The sequence below is a fragment of the Pleurodeles waltl genome, chromosome 7 (assembly GCF_031143425.1).
Source record: "Pleurodeles waltl isolate 20211129_DDA chromosome 7, aPleWal1.hap1.20221129, whole genome shotgun sequence".
Classification (NCBI taxonomy): Eukaryota; Metazoa; Chordata; class Amphibia; order Caudata; family Salamandridae; genus Pleurodeles; species Pleurodeles waltl.
In genome coordinates this window covers 703,091,700-703,114,975 of record NC_090446.1, presented here as the reverse complement: position 1 = coordinate 703,114,975, position 23,276 = coordinate 703,091,700, and the positions used below count along the sequence as shown (strand labels likewise).

The window sequence follows — 23,276 nt, the reverse complement described above, 5'->3', positions numbered from 1 at the left end:
GCTGCTAAAACCAGTCAGCCTACACGGGTAGTCGGTTAAGGTTTCAGGTGGCACCTCTAAGGTGCCCTCTGGGGTGTATGTTACAATAAAATGTACACTGGCATCAGTGTGCATTTATTGTGCTGAGAAGTTTGATACCAAACTTCCCAGTTTTCAGTGTAGCCATTATGGTGCTGTGGAGTTCGTGCATGACAGACTCCCAGACCATATACTCTTATGGCTACCCTGCACTTACAATGTCTAAGGTTTTGCTTAGACACTGTAGGGGCATAGTGCTCATGTACTTATGCCCTCACCTATGGTATAGTGCACCCTGCCTTAGAGCTGTAAGGCCTGCTAGAGGGGTGACTTATCTATACTTCATAGGCAGTGTGAGGCTGGCATGGCACCCTGAGGGGGGGGTGCCATGTCGACTTAGTCTTTTTTATCCCCACTAGCACACACAAGCTGGCAAGCAGTGTGTTTGTGCTGAGTGAGGGATCTCCAGGGTGGCATAAGACATGCTGCAGCCCTTAGAGACCTTCCCTGGCATCAGGGCCCTTGGTACCAATTACAAGGGACTTACCTGGATGCCAGGGTGTGCCAATTGTGGAAACAAAAGTACAGGTTAGGGAAAGAACACTGGTGCTAGGGTCTGATTAGCAGGCCTCAGCACACTTTCAAATCAAAACTTAGCATCAGCAAAGGCAAAACGTCAGGGGGTAACCATGCCAAGGAGGCATTTCCTTACAATTAGTCTCAAGAGTTAGATCATGTTTCGGGATCAAGAAGTATGGAGAATAGTTTCCTTTGTTGGGACCCTTTCGATGGCTTTTTTTTGCAAGAGATCTTTTATCTCTCCTTATTTGAATGATGTCTTCCCCATAAAATGTCTTGGCTTTTGGGGGACTTTGAGGTGGTTCCCTGAGAAGTTCTATTCAGTATCCGTGATGTATCATGTTTAAGATCCATTTGTCTGAGGTGTTTTTTTCCCCCACTCCTATGGGAACTCTTTTATTCTGCCTCCCTGGTGTTATGCAGGGGCTGGTGTGGATGGGACAGTCACTTGCTTGTAGCTCCTACTCTTCAGGGAGCTTGTACTCTTCCCTTTTCTCTTGCACGTAAAGGCTATCTAGCTGGATGTGCTCTGCTGTGTGGTTTGGTGAGAGCTACCTTTCGGCTAGTGCTGGCCAATGAATAGGGTGCTCTGCCAGAGGGTCTTCGGGCTATGTTTCCTCCCCTTCTGAATTTGCCTCTAAATTGTAGAGCCCCCATTGCATTGGCTATCTCATTGTCCTTTTTGAGTTGCTTCAAATACTCGACTGTCTTTTGAATAAGGTATCTCCTTTGAAGGGCATATTGATGACAGAGGCCTGTAACTCTGGTTTCAAGCTGAGTACCCAGAGTCAAACATGGCGCCTTAGTGTAGTGCCTGTGCACATTTGCCTGTTTGTAGTGTCTGCAGCGTCCAATGCCAACTTCAGGTAGGTGTTCGCAATGTTTTTCCCTTCCTGCATCTTGGCCTTGGCTCTTTTTTTATACTCGTCTGGGAGATGCTGCATGAGGAACTCGATAACGTCCCACTGCTGGTGTCTGTATCGGTTCAGTAGGGCACTGGAATTGACAATCTGCCACTGGGTTGCAGCCTCCCTCTCAATTTTTCTGCCCACCAGGCAGAGTTGTTCTAAAGGGCTAGGTCATCTGGTGGGTGATGGTTTCAAAGGAAAGCTGTCAACTCCTTCTGGTAAGTTGATGTTAAGGTCCTGTCATGACTCCTTGCTGCCGTTTCGCACCCTTTGAGTTTTTAGATTTCTTTTTGTTCCTCTTTGTGAGGTTTCGTTGTTGCAGGGCCTCCGGGGCAGACAAGTACTCTTCTGCCTCGGTCCAAGTTGAAGGCTTGGTAGGAATTCTAAAAACCTTCAGAGATTCATCAAATTCCTTCTTATGCTGTAGGAGAAAAACCAATTCAACCTCAATCCTTCTCTTTTTTCATTTGACCTCGGGTCCTTTTTGTTCGGTGTCAAGCATCTGCAACGTTCTTTTTCAGCTTTGACGGGTCTGTTGACTTTCACCTCCTCCTTTGGTAGCTCTCAACCAGATGGTGCCATGAGGGTTTCACTGTTACACGGGCCCCATCGGTCTTCCTCGTTCTGGGCCCATGTGGTTATTTATGCTTCAGCTAAACTCGAGTCGTGGAGTGCTTCAACACGGAGGCTGACCTCTGGTGTTTACTGTCTGAGGCTTTCAGTAGTCTCATTACCTTTTTTTTAAAAAAAATGTGGTCTTCTTCGAGGGGGTCTCTGCCGGTTGCCTTTTTGCAACATCCACCTAATAGATCTCGAAATCAGAGTCTTATCCTTGGGCATTCTCTGCCTCTTCGACGTTCTCCTCACCTTCGCTCGACAGGCAGAGGTCCTTAAGCAAAACTTGTTCCTTCTGGATGCTAGTCATGGTGTAATGTTCTAGCTTCTGGCCTTGAAGTACTTTTAGGGTCCTAGGTACCAACACTGCACAGCCCTCACATTCCTCATCTCGATCTTTGGGGCGATAAATTGCAGACCTTCCTTGTAGGGGGTCTCTCTAGACAAAATGGTGGTGGCAGTTGGGGAAGAATTTGAAGGAGGTGTTCTCCATGACCCGAACCTACCTTCATTCTCTGACCACGTGGCTAGTACTGGCGGGATATATTGCCAAGGATAAAGAAGAAGGGTCCACTTCTGATGTCACACAAGGGGATGACATACCACCAACTGGGTGATGACACCCCCCCAAAAAAAAGAGAACAATTCCAGACCCAACCACTAGATGGCGGGATAATGCACACCCTGTGAATACAGAAAAGAAGCAAACTAAATTACACAAAACCCTGGTTGAAGGCTTCAAGGGCTACTGTGAAGAGGTAAATTACTAATTAAATAAGATACACAAGGAGGCCTGAGCATCTCTTCTGGAGTCAGAATATAAGTAGTAATGCTTAGAGAATTTGTGCACCAATTTTTAGGTTGACGCTTGGCAAATTTTTATCAAGATCTTTTAAGGAAACCTTCTTATGGTTGAAAACCAGATATAGTTCGTCTGTACACAGATTCTGAAACTCTCACTATTCTGTCCAATTCTATGGAAAAAAGAAGAGCCACTTTCTATAAAAAAGTGTGCTACATATGCTTTGCGCATGGGTTTGAAAAGGGACTCATTAGATGGAAAGAACAATATTAAGTTCCCAAGGAAAGGCAAGCCTCCTGACCAGAGTAACACTTTCACCAGACCCCCAAAGAAATCCTTAATGAATGGGATGGTGAAAAGGGATTTCTGAGATACATCCTTCTCTAATCTGCGACAGCAGTCAAACGCAATTAAACCGAGGAGAATTGAACAACAGATTTTTATCATCTCTTTGTGACAAGTTCTCGGGCCCACCTGTCTCTAAAAGCACCATTCATAGTACCTCTTCACTTGAAAGCATATGAACAATGATAAAAATGGTCTTGATCTCAAATATGCTCTAGGATCCTGCCTGCAAAGACATGGCATTTTACATTTTCTCGTTGAATAAACAAGTCTAACCGTGAAGTTCTCAATTCATCAAAGTTGTGTTAAAGAACGTTTAGCTCCATTTGACATGCTCTGCTCTGGAAGAAGCCTGTTGAACTTGCTCGCTTTAGAGTTCTGTACACCTGGGAAGCGTATTACCATCAGAGAAATGTTCCTCACCAGAAACCAGTGCTGGATCAATTTTTCCTTCCTTGACAAGACTTTTGACTGTGTTCTATCTTGATTTGTGATACAGGGCATGATTATTAAATTGTTTGACTACATTAGTATTGCCTTTACAAAGGATTGACGGAAGAATCTAAGGTCCAGATGAGGCACTTAACTAATGGTGGCCATCTGTCCTGTGCAGACAGCTTTCCCATGTGCAATCCTAAGCCTTCCAGTGATGCATCTATGAGAATCAACTCCCTGCAGCATGATCCTTGTCTTTCACCACCACCCGAAATAATGAGTAGCAAAGATTTTCAGTATTACTGTTTTTTCCCAGTCTCCCACCTTCTGACACCACTGCTCTACAAGCATGCTTGTAGTGGACCCTTACGCAGTCTGGCAATGGAAGCCAGAAAAATACACACAACAGTGTCTCCCAGGAGAGGTTTTTGTCTGACTGATGCTACTGTCATCGTTGTTAGATTAACAATCGTAAATCATACAGATGAGTCTTCCAAAGGGGGCAATTTTGCCTGAGGTAGCTATCCTGATCCTTAAGTACTGCATTCTTTGCTCTGGGTTTAAAATTGACTTGAAAGAGTTCATTTATAGACCCAGATTGGAGTTGACAAACAGGATAGTCTCCATGTTTAGCAAAAGTTATCTTTCGACCTACAATGTTTTGTACGGTTACGGCTGTCTTAAATATCTTGGGTACCACATTAGTACATTATAATACCATAAAGCATTATCTTTTATCTCACCTTAATGTGATCTTTCCAATTAATGATACAGATCTATTGTATTAATCCAAAACATACGAAGTCCTTCTGTATTATAAAATATGCTCTTTAAAAGGGAAAAAAACACTACTATAACTTCTTGATTTGACAAAAGCACTAAATTGAGCCTCTTGTTTTAGGGGTAATTTAGCAAACAATTTGGCAAAAATGTTGGTTATCACAATCTACATTGCAGGAAATTAACGAAGTTTACCTTCCAGGTGTGTTCCGTGGTACAGTTTTATCGCAGTCCTAAAAACAAGATACATTGTCACAGAATTAGTTATTAACCATGAATCATATGCCATGCAGACTTTAAATGATTTGCCTCACACCACCATCATGAATGGGGTCTGCTAGAACAAGTATGGCTATTTCTTCACAAGCAAAAATGAATGGCTCGTTGTACAGAATGCTTAGAAACCTAAATGTGTTGGTATGCACAACTGGAATGTGTCAACTGAAAATCCTAGTCCGAAAACACCTGTTAAGTTAATTTTGTGGTGATAATTCGAGTTGTGATGCTTAAAACATAGACATAAACATGGACTGAAAGAGGAAGCCTCCAACTCCAGAAATGGAACATTGTTCATGACTGTAGGAAGTTGGCTCTGTATGTGCTATTTCAAAGTAAGGAATAGCATGCACAGAGTCCAAGGGTTCCCCTTAGAGGTAAAATAGTGGTAAAAAGAGATAATACTAATGCTCTATTTTGTGGTAGTGTGGTCGAGCAGTAGGCTTATCCAAGGAGTAGTGTTAAGCATTTGTTGTACATACACATAGACAATAAATGAGGTACACACACTCAGAGACAAATCCAGCCAATAGGTTTTGTTATAGAAAAATATATTTTCTTAGTTTATTTTAAGAAAAACAGGTTAAAATTTAACATGTAATATCTTGTTTGAAAGGTATTGCAGGTAAGTACATTAGGAACTTTGAATCATTTCAATTGCATGTATACTTTTCAAGTTATTCACAAATAGCTATTTTAAAAGTGGACACTTAGTGCAATTTTCACAGTTCCTGGGGGAGGTAAGTTTTTGTTAGTTTTACCAGGTAAGTAAGACACTTACAGGGTTCAGTTCTTGGTCCAAGGTAGCCCACCGTTGGGGGTTCAGAGCAACCCCAAAGTTACCACACCAGCAGCTCAGGGCCGGTCAGGTGCAGAGTTCAAAGTGGTGCCCAAAACGCATAGGCTTCAATGGAGAGAAGGGGGTGCCCCGGTTCCAGTCTGCCAGCAGGTAAGTACCCGCGTCTTCGGAGGGCAGACCAGGGGGGTTTTGTAGGGCACCGGGGGGGACACAAGCCCACACAGAAATTTCACCCTCAGCGGCGCGGGGGCGGCCGGGTGCAGTGTTAGAACAAGCGTCGGGTTCGCAATGGAAGTCAATGAGAGATCAAGGGATCTCTTCAGCGCTGCAGGCAGGCAAGGGGGGGCTTCCTCGGGGAAACCTCCACTTGGGCAAGGGAGAGGGACTCCTGGGGGTCACTTCTGCAGTGAAAGTCCGGTCCTTCAGGTCCTGGGGGCTGCGGGTGCAGGGTCTTTTCCAGGCGTCGAGACTTAGGTTTCAGAGAGTCGCGGTCAGGGGAAGCCTCGGGATTCCCTCTGCAGGCGGCGCTGTGGGGGCTCAGGGGGGACAGGTTTTGGTACTCACAGTCGTAGAGTAGTCCGGGGGTCCTCCCTGAGGTGTTGGTTCTCCACCAGCCGAGTCGGGGTCGCCGGGTGCAGTGTTGCAAGTCTCACGCTTCTTGCGGGGAGATTGCAGGGGTCTTTAAAGCTGCTCCTTTGGATAAAGTTGCAGTCTTTTTGGAGCAGGTCCGCTGTCCTCGGGAGTTTCTTGTCGTCGTCGAAGCAGGGCAGTCCTCAGAGGATTCAGAGGTCGCTGGTCCCTTTGGAAGGCGTCGCTGGAGCAGAGTTCTTTGGAAGGCAGGAGACAGGCCGGTGAGTTTCTGGAGCCAAGGCAGTTGTTGTCTTCTGGTCTTCCTCTGCAGGGGTTTTCAGCTAGGCAGTCCTTCTTCTTGTTGTTGCAGGAATCTAATTTTCTAGGGTTCAGGGTAGCCCTTAAATACTAAATTTAAGGGCGTGTTTAGGTCTGGGGGGTTAGTAGCCAATGGCTACTAGCCCTGAGGGTGGGTACACCCTCTTTGTGCCTCCTCCCAAGGGGAGGGGGTCACAATCCTAACACTATTGGGGGAATCCTCCATCTGCAAGATGGAGGATTTCTAAAAGTTAGAGTCACCTCAGCTCAGGACACCTTAGGGGCTGTCCTGACTGGCCAGTGACTCCTCCTTGTTGCTTTCTTTGTTCCCTCCAGCCTTGCCGCCAAAAGTGGGGGCTGTGGCCGGAGGGGGCGGGCAACTCCACTAAGCTGGAAAGCCCTGCTGGGCTGTGACAAAGGGGTGAGCCTTTGAGGCTCACCGCCAGGTGTTACAGCTCCTGCCTGGGGGAGGTGTTAGCATCTCCACCCAGTGCAGGCTTTGTTACTGGCCTCAGAGTGACAAAGGCACTCTCCCCATGGGGCCAGCAACATGTCTCTAGTGTGGCAGGCTGCTGGAACTAGTCAGCCTACACAGACAGTCGGTTAAGTTTCAGGGGGCACCTCTAAGGTGCCCTCTGGGGTGTATTTTGCAATAAAAAGTACACTGGCATCAGTGTGCATTTATTGTGCTGAGAAGTCTGATACCAAACTTCCCAGTTTTCAGTGTAGCCATTATGGTGCTGTGGAGTTCGTGTTTGACAAACTCCCAGACCATATACTCTTATGGCTACCCTGCACTTACAATGTCTAAGGTTTTGTTTAGACACTGTAGGGGTACCATGCTCATGCACTGGTACCCTCACCTATGGTATAGTGCACCCTGCCTTAGGGCTGTAAGGCCTGCTAGAGGGGTGACTGACCTATACTTGCATAGGCAGTGAGAGGCTGGCATGGCACCCTGAGGGGAGTGCCATGTCGACTTACTCGTTTTGTTCTCACTAGCACACACAAGCTGGTAAGCAGTGTGTCTGTGCTAAGTGAGAGGTCTCCAGGGTGGCATAAGACATGCTGCAGCCCTTAGAGACCTTCCTTGGCATCAGGGCCCTTGGTACTAGAAGTACCAGTTACAAGGGACTTATCTGGATGCCAGGGTCTGCCAATTGTGGATACAAAAGTACAGGTTAGGGAAAGAACACTGGTGCTGGGGCCTGGTTAGCAGGCCTCAGCACACTTTCAATTGTAAACATAGCATCAGCAAAGGCAAAAAGTCAGGGGGCAACCATGCCAAGGAGGCATTTCCTTACAATGACCGCAGAGGAAAATAAGCTTTTTTTCACACTGTACATAACTGCAATTAAAAAACATTCCGAAAAAACTATTTACGTCAGTTATGACATAACAAACAAGTGTGACATTTATAACAAACTGTACGTCCTAAATGTTCTTATCAGTAGGATTTAACCATAGTTCACTTATATGTTGGACCCAATGCCTCATCCAGAAGGGAAAGATTTAGGGATTTAAGACCAAACTATTCAAAATGATTTTGTTAATCTATCACTCAGCTTTGATTTATTGTGCTATTTTACAGCTAAAAGCATCAAGCACAAATCAAAAAACCTAAGTGGCTCTGGAAAAGAATCCAACATCTTTCTTCTAGAACGCTGTCTTTGTTAGGTTAGTCGAGAGAAGTTTCATTTGGTGAAAGTACCATGCTCACTGGCAGAATGTATATAAATTTGTCTAGCAGGACGGGATAGGCGAACAAAGTGAAGGGGGTGGTCAGACCTTACACTGAGCAGTTCAGACCCCCCCCCCCCCTTTTCATTTTTCATGTTGTCCACCCGGACTAGGATAGCCTAGTGAATGAGGTGAGGAAGGAATGCTTTTAAGGCTAAGTGAACAGCTTGAAGCTCCAGGTAGGCGATAAGGAAAACATGTTCGAAAACAATACCGATGTTTAAAGGAAAGATGAAGAAGTTCAGACAGTACCAACCCAAGATCTACCGGAGCAAGAGGGAACACGTCAGAAACTCTACGGCAGAAAGAAAACAATCTGAGAAAGGACTCGATGCCCATGTACAACATCACAGAGTAGTCACTCGATCTCGTGACTCAGAAAAGCTCCTTCGAAGAAAAACAACTTGTAACACTCTGAGCCCAACACTAGATGGCGGGCTTAAGCAAAGCATGTGTATCTGCAGCTACACATGCCATCGAACATAAAGGATTCTTTATTACAGCACTAACTACAAGAATAGCATTGGTATCTCTCTCTTTGGAGATATCTACACACAATCTTTTCATAGAACAACAACCAGAAATAGCATCAAATATACAGGGGCGATTTGGGGTGGGGGGGTGTGTGTGTGGGGGTTAGGAGTGAAACCACACACTAAGTAAGTGGAAGGCGAAATAGTGAACCCAACCAAGGTAAGTGTAGTAGTTAGCTAGGGGCTGGATGAGAACACCAGAGGTAAGTATGGGAAGTGCAAAGTAGTTACCTACCCAGTCATCCCATTGACTAACACATGGAAGTAGTGGTTGGAGTTTGTTTGTTTCAGCACCCTTCCCAGTGGACCCAGGGGAAACCAACAGACACAAAGGAAGGTTGAAGAGTGCCCCCACCCCAGGATACCCAGAAGACAGGAGTACCTACACCAGGGGACCCGGATCTAGAGAAGAGAAGGGACTCTCTCTGAAGTCAGTGGAAGCCTTGGATTGTCCGGCTGCTGTCACAACAGGGGACCAGGCTGGTTAAACGCAGAGACGGATTCTAGACCTGGAAGCCCTGAAAGGGACAGAGTGCAGCACCCTCTGAGATGCCCAGGTGGCACTGCCCACCTTCCTAGAGGTAAAGTTACTGTAAGTCGGTGGAGGAAGAAGTCCAGCTGCAAGGGTCCAGGAGCCTCAGAAGATCCTAGGAGTTGCCTACGAGCTGTCCCTAGATGGTCGCCAGATTGCAGGAGGTTCAGTGGTCAGCCAGGTCAGCAGCAAGCGCCGGCAAATGCAAGCAGGAGCTGAAGATGTGTTTGCAGAGCAAGGTCGGGGAGACTCTACCTTAGAGGGGGAAGTCAGGGCTGGCCCTCAACAAGAAGGAAGGCCAGCATTGATCGTAGGAGCCCCCAGGAGTGACCCACGGGCAAGGACACAGGGGCGTTGAACATATAGAGTCACAAGGAGGCTTCAGCAGCAGAACAAAACTGAAGTGCTATGTTGCAGGAGTTAAAGGACAGGGGTTGATCTTTGAGTTGCAGAGTTCTGGAGGCCAGGACTTCTTGGCGCCTGAAACCTCCTGGAGGAAGAGTCAAAAAGCCATGCTAAGGACAACAGTCACAGTGCACAGGGGTGACTGTCCAGTGGCAGGGGCCTATAGTCTCCCGTACTGATCAGAAGGCAAGCAAGACCCAGAAGTGGCCTCAGACCCACCTCCTCTGTAAAAGAGCCTTTTGATGTCCATGGGACAGCAGATCCCCACCAGCCGGTCAACACTGGCTTGAGGTGCTTGTGGATGCAGGTGAGTGACTCCTTCACTCCATGGGAGACTCCTTCGAGTTTCCAGGTGCAAACTGAGTCCTTTTGACCCTGGAGGATGCAGAGCCTTGGACATTGTTTCTCTGGATTCTGCAAGAATTCTGCAATGTTCCAATCAGAAGCAGACCAGCAGTAGTTCCAGAAGCAATAAGCAGAAGATGTCTTGCATGGAGTTCCTTGTAGAGTCTTGCCTTAAGAATCTGAAGACCAACCCTTGCCGTAGCCCTTAAGTAACCCTAAAAGGGGGTTGGTCACTCTCTGAAGTGACCCAACTTTCAGATGGGGTCAGCGACGTTGTTTACCCGACCTCACCAGTCAGATGCTCCCAGGGGCCTCTGCCCATTTTTTTCTAAGATGGCAGAATCAACTGGCTACCTGGTAGAGTTCTGTGCACCTCCCCAGGGGAGGAGCTGGACATGGGGGTATACACTCCTGTCCTTTGTGCAGTTTCGCGTCAGAGCAGGAACTGGGGGTTCCTGAACTGGTGCCAACTGGATTATGCAAGGAGGGCACTAAATGTGCCATTCAAAGCAGTCTGGTGGCACTCAGAGGTCACCCCAGCCTTGGACCCTAATACACAGGAAATCCTTTGTTCTGCCTTCCTGTGCTTGAGCCAGGCTCACCAGCAGGAATGCAGAACAGTGTCTGGTGTCAGCCAGACCTCGAAAGGCTGCACAGGCAGAACTGGGGGATCCTCTAATGAGCCCCCAGAGTACAGGGGATCTGGACTCAGTGCAATTACATGATTCCAACATGTTTGATACCAAACATGCCTAGGTTCGGAAAAGCCATTATGTAGTTGGACCACTTGTGTTGACCAGGGTCCACTACATACCTTAATATGGCTTCCCTGCACTTACAAAGCCCAGGGAATGGAGGCTGGGACTTGTAGAGGTTCCCTGATCTTGAAACAGTACCCTCACACTTAGGGACAAGCACCCTTTCCTTAGGTTGAAAGGTCTACCAGAAGGGTGACTTATTGTGTCGAAGTGCAGTGACCACGATATAAGCCTTATATCTGTGGTGAAAGGGTGCATGCACCATTTCACACAGGCTGCAATGGCAGGCCTGCAGGCACAGTTTGCATGGGCTCCCAAGAATGACAATACATGCTGCATCCCATGGGAGACCTATGGTGTACCAATGCCCTCGGTAACTAAGTACTATATACTAGGGACTTAGGTGAGTGCACCACTATGCCAATTGAGGGTGAAAAAAGTTACCAAGCAACCAGATTTAGAGGAGAGAGCACAGCCACTGGGGTTCTGGTTATCAGGATCCCAGTGAACTACAGTCTAAATACACTGACATCAGTCACAAAATGGGGATAACTCTGCTAGAAAGATGGTACTTTCCTACACTATGCGCTTGTTGTCCCATATACCCTGTATCGCGAGATCCTTCAGATGTGCACCTCATCCCATTAGTGATGTGCACCTCATCCCATTAGTGATGTGTCCCTAGTGACAGTGAGCTGGAGAACAGGTAAGAGAAAAGGTCCCCCTTTTCAACAGATTGTTGGTGTAGGAAAATGGCTCCTTGTTGCAGTTATCACCCCCCCCCCCCCCCCAGACACACACACACGTTTTGCCTGATATTGTTGCTGAATTGACTGAGAAGTGTGCTGGGATCCTGCTAACCAGGCCCCAGCACCTATGTTCTTTCCCTAAACTGTACCTTTGTTCCCACAATTGGCACAGTCCTGGCAAGCAGATAAGTCCCTTGTAACTAGTACCCCTGTTATCAAGGGCCCTGTGGCCAGGGAAGGTGTCTAAGGGCTGCAGCATGTATTATGCCATCCTGGGGACCCCCACCCAGCACATGCACACTGCCTTAAAGCTTGTGTGTGCTAGTGGGGAGAAAATGCAAAGTCGACATGGCACTCCCCTCAGGGTGCCATGCCCTCAACCCACTTCCTGTGCCATCTGTAAGTCACCCCTCTAGCAGGCCTTACAGCCCTAAAGCAGGGTGCACTATACCACAGATGAGGGCATAGCTGCGGGAGCACTATGCCCCTACAGTGTCTAAGCCAATTCTTAGACATTGTAAGTTCAAGGTATCCATAAAGGTATATGGTCTGGGAGTTTGTCAAACACAAACTCCACAGTTCATAATGACTATACTGAATTCTGGGAAGTTTGGAATCATGATGCCAGTGTGGGATTTATTTTGAAATGCACACCGAGGGCATCTTAGTGATGCCCCCTGCATACCAGCCCAACCAGTTTCTGCCAGCCTGCCACATCCAGACGAGTTCCTGGCCATATGGGGTGAGCGCCTTTGAGCACTCTGTGACCAGGAACAAAGCCTATACTGGGTGGAGGTGCTTGACACCTCCCCCTGCAGGAACTGTAACACCTGGTGGTGAGCCTCAAAGGCTCCAGCCTGGTTTTACAACGCCCAGGGCACTCCAGCTAGCCCCCCGGGCACAGCCCCCACTTTTGGCAGCAAGTCCGGAGGAGATAATGAGAAAAACAAGGAGTCACCACCCTCCAGCCAGGACAGTCCCTAAGGTGTCCTGAGCTGAGGTGACCCCTGCCTTAGGAAATCCTCCATCTTGCTTTGGAGGATTCCCCCCAATAGGATTAGGGATGTGCCCCCCTTCCCACAGGGAGGAGGCACATGGAGGGTGTAGCCACCTTCAGGGACAGTAGCCATTGGCTACTGCCCTCCAGCCCTAAACACACCCCTAAATTTTGTATTCAGGGGCGACCCTGAACCCAGGAAAACAAATTACCTGACGACCTGAACAAGAAGAAGGACTGCTGACCTGAAAGCCCCACGGGGGACGACAGACAACTGACTTGGCCTGAGCCCTACCGGCCTGTCTCCAGACTCGAAGAACCTGCACAGCGACGCATCCAGCGGGACCAGCGACCTCAGAGAACTCAGAGGACTGACGTGCATCTGAAGGACCAAGAAACTCCTGAGGACAGCGGCTCTGTCCAAAACTACAACAAATAAACCATCTTTGAAGGGACTCCAGCCTCACTCCAGAAGCATGAGTCCCCAGCACTCTGCACCCAACGCCGACCCGTGTCCAGAAGAACCAACACTGCAGAGAGGACCCCCAGGCAACTCCAACAACTTGGACACTCTGAGACGACCTCCCTGCACCCCCACAGCGACGCCTGCATAGAGAATCCAGAGGCTCCCCCTGACCATGACTGCCCAGTAACAAAGAACCCGATGCCTAGAAGAAGCACTGCACCCGCAGCCCCCACACCCAAGGGAAACCAACTACCAGTGCAGGAGTGACCAGCAGGAGACCCTCATCCTTGCACGGTCGGTGGCTGGCCCGAGAAGCCCTCCTGTGCCCTGTGCCTGCAGCGCCAAAGTGACCCTGGGTCCCTCCGTTGAAACCAATGCAAAATCCCACACCTACTTTGCTCACTGCACTTGGCAGCCCGTGTGCCACTGAGGGTGTATTTTGTGTGCCTGCTTGTGACCCTCCCCAGTGTTCCACAAAATGCCCCTGGTCTGCTCCCCAAGGACGCAGATACTTACCTACTAGCAGACTGGAACCGGAGCACCCCAAGTCTCCATAGGTTCCTATTTATTTGGGCCCTACTTTGACCTCTGCACCTTACCGGCCCTGTGTTGCTGGTGCAGTGACTTTGGGGTTGCCTTGAACCCCCAATGGTGGGCTGCCTATGGCCAAGAAACTGAACTTGTAAGTGCTTTACTTACCTCAGAAACTTAACCATGCTTACCTCCCCCAGGAACTGTTGATTTTTGCCCTGTGTCCACTTTTGAAATAGCTTATTGCCATTTTAACCTATACTGTGTGTCCTACTACTTTAATTCAAAGTTCCTTACTTACCTGTGTGGAGTACCTTGCATTTTATGTATTTACTTCAAATCTTGAATCTTGTGGTTCTAAAATAAATTAAGAAAATATATTTTTCTATATAAAAACCTATTGGCCTGGAATTAAGTCTTTGAGTGTGTGTTCTCATTTATTGCCTCTGTGTGTACAACAAATGCTTAACACTACCCTCTGATAAGCCTACTGCTCGACCACACTACCACAAAATAAAGCATTAGAATTATCTAATTTTGCCACTATCAACCTCTAAGGGGAACCCTTGGACTCTGTGCACACTATCTCTCACTTTGAGATAGTATATACAGAACCAACTTCCAACAATATCTCACTAACAGGATTCAGACAACTGTCAGGGGCAGCGGTATTGTGAAGACAGGGCTGATTAAAATCTACTTCTTTTAGGCTGGAGGTTCAAAGTAGGATAATTGACATGGTATATGATGGGGAAAGTCTCTTCAGCAAACATGTGGATGACAGGCCTGAGGGGAGGGGGGCACATCCCAAATCCTACTGGGGGAATCCTCCAATCTCACGATGGAGGATTTCTAAAGGCAGGGGTCACCTCAGCTCAGGACACCTTTCACAATAAATTCCACACTGGCATCAGTGTGCATTTATTGTGCTGAGACGTTTGATACCAAACTTCCAAGATTTCAGTGTAGCCATTATGGAACTGCAGGGTTCGTAATTGACGGACTCCCTGACCATATACTCTTTATGGCTAACCTGCACTTACCAAGGTTTTGCTTAGACACTCTAGGGGCATAGTGCTCATGCACATATGCCCTCACATGTGGTACCATTTACAAGGGACTTATCTGTGTGCCAGGGCTGTGCCAACTGTGGGAACAAAGGTAAAGTTGAGGGAAAGAACACTGGTACTGGGGCCTGGTTACCAGGGTCCCAGCACATTTTCAATCATAACTAGCATCAACAAAAGGCAAAAAGCCAGGGGGTAACCATGCCAACGAGGCATTTCCTTACAGATATCAATCGCACAATCAATCACTTCGGCTGAGATCTGCTCTCCTTCCTGCAACACCTTCTTTGCTTCTAGTTTAGCATCCGCGGGCAAAAGGTCAACGTAAGAGGACATGTCTGCCCACATTTGCCGATCATATCTGCCTAATATGGCTAACGAGTTGGCAGCTTTGACTTTTACTGCTGCTACTGAAGAGAACCCATTCCCTACGTTGTCCAGCCGACGTCCTTCACTATCTGGCAGGGATGTTGTTGGTGTTGAAGGACTTTTTGAACATTATTGTGCAGCTTGAGATACCACAGAAACCAGCTTTGGTTGCATAATTTAACAAGCTGGAGTATCCTCCGGGGCTTTATACTTTCTCAAAATGTGGGATTTGGGAAGATATTGTAGCTGGACTTCTCATTGCCTTCAATCCTCCTTCCTGCCATATGAAGTCCACTATAGGGATAGCTCTTACTGACTTTTGTTGGTTCCTTAAAGTCATATAGGAAACAATCAGTTTCCCTAGAAAGAATGGGCAGTTCAAAACATTTAGCCGCTCTTTCCATCAAATTATGGAATCCCCATATGTCCTGTGGGGGTGAACCCACCGGTCCTGCCACCTGTGGTGACGGCGTAGGAATCAGGTATTTATCCCACTCACTAAGAGTGGTTTCAGGTATTTCTCCCTCTTCTCTTTCTTCGTCTGTGGGTCATCCTGAGGCGGCTGTACGAAAGGGATGTTCGTATCCGTTCTGGGTGGTGTTTTTGGATAGCTAGGGAGGGGAGTGCACAGTCCCGCTTGTAAGTTATGCTGCTTCGTGAACGTAGTCGCTGGTAGTGAGGGCGGAAACCTTCAGGAATAGTCCTGCAACATAGTCTGGAGGTCTGCTATCAAAGACCTTGATATAGGGACAGAGTTGACTATGTTTCCATCTGTAGAATACAACGGATCCGGTTGGACTCTGGATGAAGAATAGCTGTCCTGATACTCATCATCACCATAGTCATCCAGGTCTTGACATTTGACGTTAAGCTGTGACGGACTGTTGGCCACTCCAAACATTCCATCATCCTGAGTAAGAACATCATCGTCGTCATCAAATAAGTGTTGAGGAGGTACGGTAACACCTTGTTTGGGGAGGTATGCATTGGTAGGACTGGAGATGTCTTCTTTCCTACTGTTATTAGCGAGAGAGGAAGGAACTTTCCTGTTTCCTAAGTGTACATGGTGAAATCACTCGCAGACGTTGCCCCTGCTGTGTCCGTCGTCAGGTGTGCCGTCGACGAGGCTGCCGTCGATGAAGATATTGTGAATGGTTGCATCTTTAATGGTTCCCTCTTCAACAGTTCCCTCGGAAGCTTTGCTTCGAGTCTTGTTGACGGGTCGGATGACGAGTGAGTTTTTGGTGGCTTGTCTCTCGACGATATCCATGTCGTCAACAGTGCCTTTTTGTATATCCTAGATGTGATGATTATTGTCGAAGAAAATGGCGACGACGCAAGTATCGTAGGGAGCACTGCCGTGGTGAACATTGAAGTTGTCGTCATCATTGTTGCTGTAGACGTGGTCGTTGACAGTGATGTCGTCGATGAGCCTTTTCTGTCAGAGTCTGAAGAATATCTTCCTGGTTTTTTTCTTCGGTGACTTTTTGGAGGTGCCTTTCCCCCCGCCCAAAGGTGTTGTTGGCTCTGAGTGAACCTTTAAGGGCTTAACCCTGGTTTCTGATAATGATGAGGCAGAGCTCCCTTGACCTTTCTATGTTTCCACAAAAAGGTTTTTAGATTTTGTTTTAAACTTTCCATGGAGGTTCTGCAGAAGGTTTCTCTTCACCTTTAGGCCTTTTTAGGGACTGAGTAGTCTGCGAGGAGGTTTCATCCTCTTCAAAAGGAGGGTATTCCATGGCTTTCTGCTTTTGGAGCCATAACAAAAGTCTACCCTCCCTGTCTTTCAGGGTTTTTTGACTGAAGGTGTGACGAATCTTACAATCCCTCACCTTATGGTCTGGATGTGGCAGTAGATGCACTTCTTGTGGGGGTCATCAATATGAAGTATTTTTCTCCCACAACTGTCACAATCTCTTTTTTGGTTTGCTGGGAAATCCTGTCCATTGGAAATCCAAATTCTGAGAGAAAACTGTCTGTCAGAAAAAAAAACAGAGCAGAGCTCAGGCAGACTCCCTTCACATGACGTGTGGTAGAAAATCTGAGGGAAACCGCCTCTGTGGGGAGTGTTCTAGAGGGTGCTGGCGCTTGATTGGTTCTTTTTTTTTATATAAAAGAACATTGATAGGCTATAACAGTGCCTATTTGAGCCATTGTGGCCTAGTGTAATACACTTACTGCTATTTATATTTAAAGTTACCGTGAGGCTCCCACCTCGACGACGGGGATGACTCATGCATGTGAATCTATGAAAGATCCAATACTGGAGAACATAGTATTCTGCAACTGGTAAAAGGAATATGGTTAAAAGTAATGGTCTAATCAAAGAAGCAGATAGAAAAGCTTTTTTTTCAGTATAAATTAATAGGAAAATACAAAGTCTATTTGTGTAATCATGACTCAAATTTCTTCTGGCCAGTCATTTGAGTTTATCATCATGCACTCGTTCACATAAGCTATGTTAAAAAAAAAAAATTAAAAATAATGAACTCAAATGAGCAAACCTGTTCTGCATCACTATCTTCACTGCTGCTTACTTTTAAATCTGCTTTAAGCAACCTGTGGGCAGAAAGAACAATTTATATTATCATTCTATATTTATGTATAAATATATATTTATATTATATATATTTATATCATCTTTCTGTAGGAAGTACTAAGACTAATGCTCATAATACTCAGCAGTAATCACCATTCTATGGATCAAGCTCGTCACCTTTACAGCCCTTGTTACTTAAACGGTGAATTGTGCTGCTCAAGCAGGAGCCCCTGCCTTTACCCAAAATTAAAATTAAAAAATCCCACCAATCAGTAAAACATGTACACGTATGCTATCATCAGGTCCAACAACAGCATTTAAATGGTCTTTAATTTCAATTATACAAGATGTGCTAAAGCCAAAGATGGATAAGTGTTAAAAAATTACTAGTCAAATATCATGGTTACTATATTGTCACTACAATTTCAACAATCCTTGCTTTATGAAATGTCTCAATTACATCTGATTTACAAGCATTACCAAAAATATTTGTACAATCCATATAGTTTGAGACAGATTTAGTTCCAATGTATTCCACTAGAACAAATTAAAATGGTTTTATGGCTGCCCTTAACCATAAAACCCTGTCAACATCTGCAAAATCTGCTGCAAAAAAGGAAAACAAATCAACTGCAGATACGGACAAAGGTCGGACAAGCAAGAACTTCAGGTGAATAGCAAAGTATGTCTCAGAAACACCATGAGATTTTTTATGACTTCAACCAAAATAATCGTTGGGCAGATTTCATGCTAATGGACAGAACGACCAGGTTATTTACTACCCAGAGAATGATGCAATGATTAAGTGATGGACTTCTTGAGACAAAATAGTACATTAAGCAGGTGCGGCCAGCCCTTTAGGGTGTAGGAGTCCCACCCCCCACCTTTTGCCCCTCATGAAGAGTGGCTGTCAGGCTTAACAAAGGTCAGCCTGACAGACACTCTTCATGTTCAGGTCAGGCAGCCAGGAGCAGACATGCGCGATTTGCGCAGACTCCTGGCTGCCTGAGCTGAACTTTGCTGGGCTGAAGAGGTCAAAGCTCCTGTGGGCGTGACCTCCTTGGCTCAGCAAAGGTGCCTCAAGGCCCTCTGCCAGGTGATGAGGGAAGCGTCACTCATTGTCTTCAACCAGGCCCTTCAGGTTCAGCCAGTGAGGGAAAGGCAGCAGTCCCAACCCTCCTGGGACCTCCGAGGCTGAAGGTAAGTAAGTGTGTGTGTGTGTGGTGTGATCTTTATAAATGAATGCTTGGTGCGCATGCGCATGATTGAATGTTTATGAGCGATGTTAATGGATTTGCATGCGTTTGTGTGTTAAAAGTGTGAGTGTGCTTCTCGCCCACCTACCTCCCTCCCTCCCTCCCTCCTAAAACTGCCGGCCGCCACTGACATTAAGGTAAGGGTGACGGGGGCAAAGTAAATGTGTTAACAACTTAGGGCAAGCATAATGAAGGTGGGGGATACACATACGCGGAGAACAGGATATCTTCTTTAATCTACAATACTACTACTTTTCCTCACCTGGAAGGTAACATGGATGCGGTCTGCCAGAACCAGACAACCTTTTCTTAACAGTACCTTAGTGTAAAGAAATGGCTCCCTGTTGCAGTTACCCCCCACTTTTTGCCTGATACTGATGCTGACTTGACTGAGAAGTGTGCTGGGACCCTGCTAACCAGGCCCCAGCACCAGTATTCTTTCACCTAAAATGTACCATTGTTTCCACAATTGGCACACCCTGGCATCCAGATAAGTCCCTTGTAACTGGTACCTCTGGTACCAAGGGCCCTGATGCCAGGGAAGGTCTCTAAGGGCTGCAGCATGTATTATGCCACCCTAGAGACCCCTCACTCAGCACAGACACCCTGCTTACAAGCCTGTGTGTGCTAGTGAGAACAAAAGGAGTAAGTCGACATGGCACTCCCCTCAGGGTGCCATGCCAGCCTCTCACTGCCCATGCAGTATAGGTAAGACACCCCTCTAGCAGGCCTTACAGCCCCAAGGCAGGGTGCACTATACCATAGGTGAGGGTACCAGTGCATGAGCACTGTACCCCTACAGTGTCTAAGCAAAACCTTAGACATTGTAAGTGCAGGGTAGCCATAAGAGTATATGGTCTGGGAGTCTGTTTTACACGAACTCCACAGCACCATAATGGCTACACTGAAAACTGGGAAGTTTGGTATCAAACTTCTCAGCACAATAAATGCACACTGATGCCAGTGTACATTTTATTGCAAAATACACCCCAGAGGGCACCTTAGAGGTGCCCCCTGAAACTTAACCGACTGTCTGTGTAGGCTGACTAGTTCCAGCAGCCTGCCACACTAGAGACATGTTGCTGGCCCCATGGGGAGAGTGCCTTTGTCACTCTGAGGCCAGTAACAAAGCCTGCACTGGGTGGAGATGCTAACACCTCCCCCAGGCAGGAGCTGTGACACCTGGCGGTGAGCCTCAAAGGCTCACCCCTTTGTCACAGCCCAGCAGGGCACTCCAGCTTAGTGGAGTTGCCCGCCCCCTCCGGCCACGGCCCCCACTTTTGGCGGCAAGGCTGGAGGGAACAAAGAAAGCAACAAGGAGGAGTCACTGGCCAGTCAGGACAGCCCCTAAGGTGTCCTGAGCTGAGGTGACTCTAACTTTTAGAAATCCTCCATCTTGCAGATGGAGGATTCCCCCAATAGGGTTAGGATTGTGACCCCCCTCCCCTTGGGAGGAGGCACAAAAAGGGTGTACCCACCCTCAGGGCTAGTAGCCATTGGCTACTAACCCCCCAGACCTAAACACGCCCTTAAATTTAGTATTTAAGGGCTACCCTGAACCCTAGAAAATTAGATTCCTGCAACAACAAGAAGGACTGCCTAGCTGAAAACCCCTGCAGAGGAAGACCAGAAGACAACAACTGCCTTGGCTCCAGAAACTCACCGGCCTGTCTCCTGCCTTCCAAAGAACTCTGTTCCAGCGACGCCTTCCAAAGGGACCAGCGACCTCTGAATCCTCTGAGGACTGCCCTGCTTCGACGACGACAAGAAACTCCCGAGGACAGCGGACCTGCTCCAAAAAGACTGCAACTTTATCCAAAGGAGCAGCTTTAAAGAACTCTGCAATCTCCCCGCAAGAAGCGTGAGACTTGCAACACTGCACCCGGCGACCCTGACTCGGCTGGTGGAGAACCAACACCTCAGGGAGGACCCCCGGACTACTCTACGACTGTGAGTACCAAAACCTGTCCCCCCTGAGCCCCCACAGCGCCGCCTGCAGAGGGAATCCCGAGGCTTCCCCTGACCGCGACTCTCTGAAACCTAAGTCCCGACGCCTGGAAAAGACCCTGCACCCGCAGCCCCCAGGACCTGAAGGACCGGACTTTCACTGCAGAAGTGACCCCCAGGAGTCCCTCTCCCTTGCCCAAGTGGAGGTTTCCCCGAGGAAGCCCCCCCTTGCCTGCCTGCAGCGCTGAAGAGATCCCTTGGTCTCTCATTGACTTCCATTGAGAACCCGACGCTTGTTCTAACACTGCACCCGGCCGCCCCCGCGCCGCTGAGGGTGAAATTTCTGTGTGGGCTTGTGTCCCCCCCGGTGCCCTACAAAACCCCCCTGGTCTGCCCTCCGAAGACGCGGGTACTTACCTGCTGGCAGACTGGAACCGGGGCACCCCCTTCTCTCCATTGAAGCCTATGCGTTTTGGGCACCACTTTGAACTCTGCACCTGACCGGCCCTGAGCTGCTGGTGTGGTAACTTTGGGGTTGCTCTGAACCCCCAACGGTGGGCTACCTTGGACCAAGAACTGAACCCTGTAAGTGTCGTACTTACCTGGTAAAACTAACAAAAACTTACCTCCCCCAGGAACTGTGAAAATTGCACTAAGTGTCCACTTTTGAAATAGCTATTTGTGAATAACTTGAAAAGTATACATGCAATTGAAATGATTCAAAGTTCCTAATGTACTTACCTGCAATACCTTTCAAACAAGATATTACATGTTAAATTTGAACCTGTGGTTCTTAAAATAAACTAAGAAAAGATATTTTTCTATAACAAAACCTATTGGCTGGATTTGTCTCTGAGTGTGTGTACCTCATTTATTGTCTATGTGTATGTACAACAAATGCTTAACACTACTCCTTGGATAAGCCTACTGCTCGACCACACTACCACAAAATAGAGCATTAGTATTATCTATTTTTACCACTATTTTACCTCTAAGGGGAACCCTTGGACTCTGTGCATGCTATTCCTTACTTTGAAATAGCACATACAGAGCCAACTTCCTACACTTAGCTACTGTTCTTCACAATGTTCTTACTGCAGAATCTCTCAAGGTAGTTCTATTTGCACCTTACTGTGTATGGAGTACAGCACAAACTAAAATCTGAAAAATATGGACGCTGCCAGGAGTCATCTAATGAAACCAGGTGAAGATTATACTTTCTTGCTGACAAGACTGTAATTAATGGCAGCTTTTTGGTGTGTGAGGAGAGAGGCAGTCTATATCAATGAAAATGGCACGGTCTACAAAGACTTGTCAAGAGTGGATGTTTTTGATAACAAAAACTTTGTTAAAGGGAAATTCCATAACCTAGCATTCGATTAGGGTACCACGAACGGCCTGGTCACTGATGTGAAGGTATATGATGAAAAGGTATATGATGAATTGAAGCAGGGTGCTGTGTTGAACTAGCAAATTAGACGACATTCAACTTTTGGCACCCTGTCTAACTGACAGGAAGGAGAGCTTGATAGATGGAATGATTTTCACTGTTTATAGACACTGACAATTAATACACTAATTATTTTATCCCCAGCTGCATGGGGCACCAACGAACAAGTTACTTAACTCCGGTAACGCTTTTTCTGGTGGATACACTAGCTACCTGTGGATTCCTCACCTTATGAATTCGATCCTTGCGCCAGCATCCAACGGAAATTCTTTTTCCTAGCTGTCCACATCGACGAGGACATCATAATGGCACGGCTCCACGTGACTCCGTCTGACGTCAACGTGCCAATAAGAGGTCCTCGTCGGCGTACTGACGTCAGTTTCACCTCATTTTTTTCGTGCCCTTAAGGCGAACAGGTGAAAACCGACCATGAAAAATGATATATATATATATATAAACATATACGCACACAAAAATCTTGTCCATTGAATCCATATATTCACATTATCACCTTAAATACACGAATATACAAAAATATGTAGAGAAATATAAATATATATATATAGAAATATACAAATATAAGAAGAAATATTAAACCAAAAATTGCAAGATAACTGTGAAATCAGGCAGGCAACGGGGAGGCGGGAGGGACCGTGAGGAATCCACAGGTAGCTAGTGTATCCACCAGAAAAAGCGTTACTGAAGGTAAGTAACTTGTTCTTCAGATGGATACAACTACCTGTGGATTCCTCACCTTATGAATAGAGTCCCAAGCAGTACCGCACTTGGTGGTGGGTGCCCGCATGATTGCACTAAGAAATCTTGCAATACCGAGTGAGCAAAATGACCGTCCCTCCTCATCTCAGAGTCTAAACAATAATGTTTCACGAAAGTATGGAGGGACGCCAAAGTTGCCGCTTTACATATATCTATTAATGGAACTCCTCTCGCTAGAGCCGAGGATGTATATTTAGCTCTAGTAGAGTGGGCCCTGATACCTTCAGGAGGAACCTTTTTTGCCAAAGAGAAACAAATCTTAATACACAAGATGACCCACCTGGAGAGAGTTCTTTTCTGAACCGCTCTGCCCTTTCGCTGTCCAGCATACCCAACAAACAGTTGATCATCTAAGCGAAAGTCCTTAGTC

The 23,276-nt window shown here is 46.9% G+C and overlaps 1 protein-coding gene across 4 annotated transcripts in view; it reads right to left on the bottom strand.

The window, feature by feature from the left end:
* Positions 1 to 23,276, bottom strand: part of AFF4 (ALF transcription elongation factor 4) — a 902,368-nt gene that overhangs the window by 455,314 nt on the left and 423,778 nt on the right. For 3 of the 4 annotated variants that reach the window (XM_069244725.1, XM_069244726.1, XM_069244728.1), the window contains 2 exons: positions 17,442 to 17,496; positions 4,678 to 4,715 (listed from right to left, as the gene is read on the bottom strand). In XM_069244725.1, coding sequence (XP_069100826.1) covers positions 4,678 to 4,715; positions 17,442 to 17,496 — 93 coding nt within the window. The remainder of the gene's footprint in view (positions 1 to 4,677; positions 4,716 to 17,441; positions 17,497 to 23,276) is intronic. The other variant, XM_069244727.1, reaches the window with a different exon arrangement.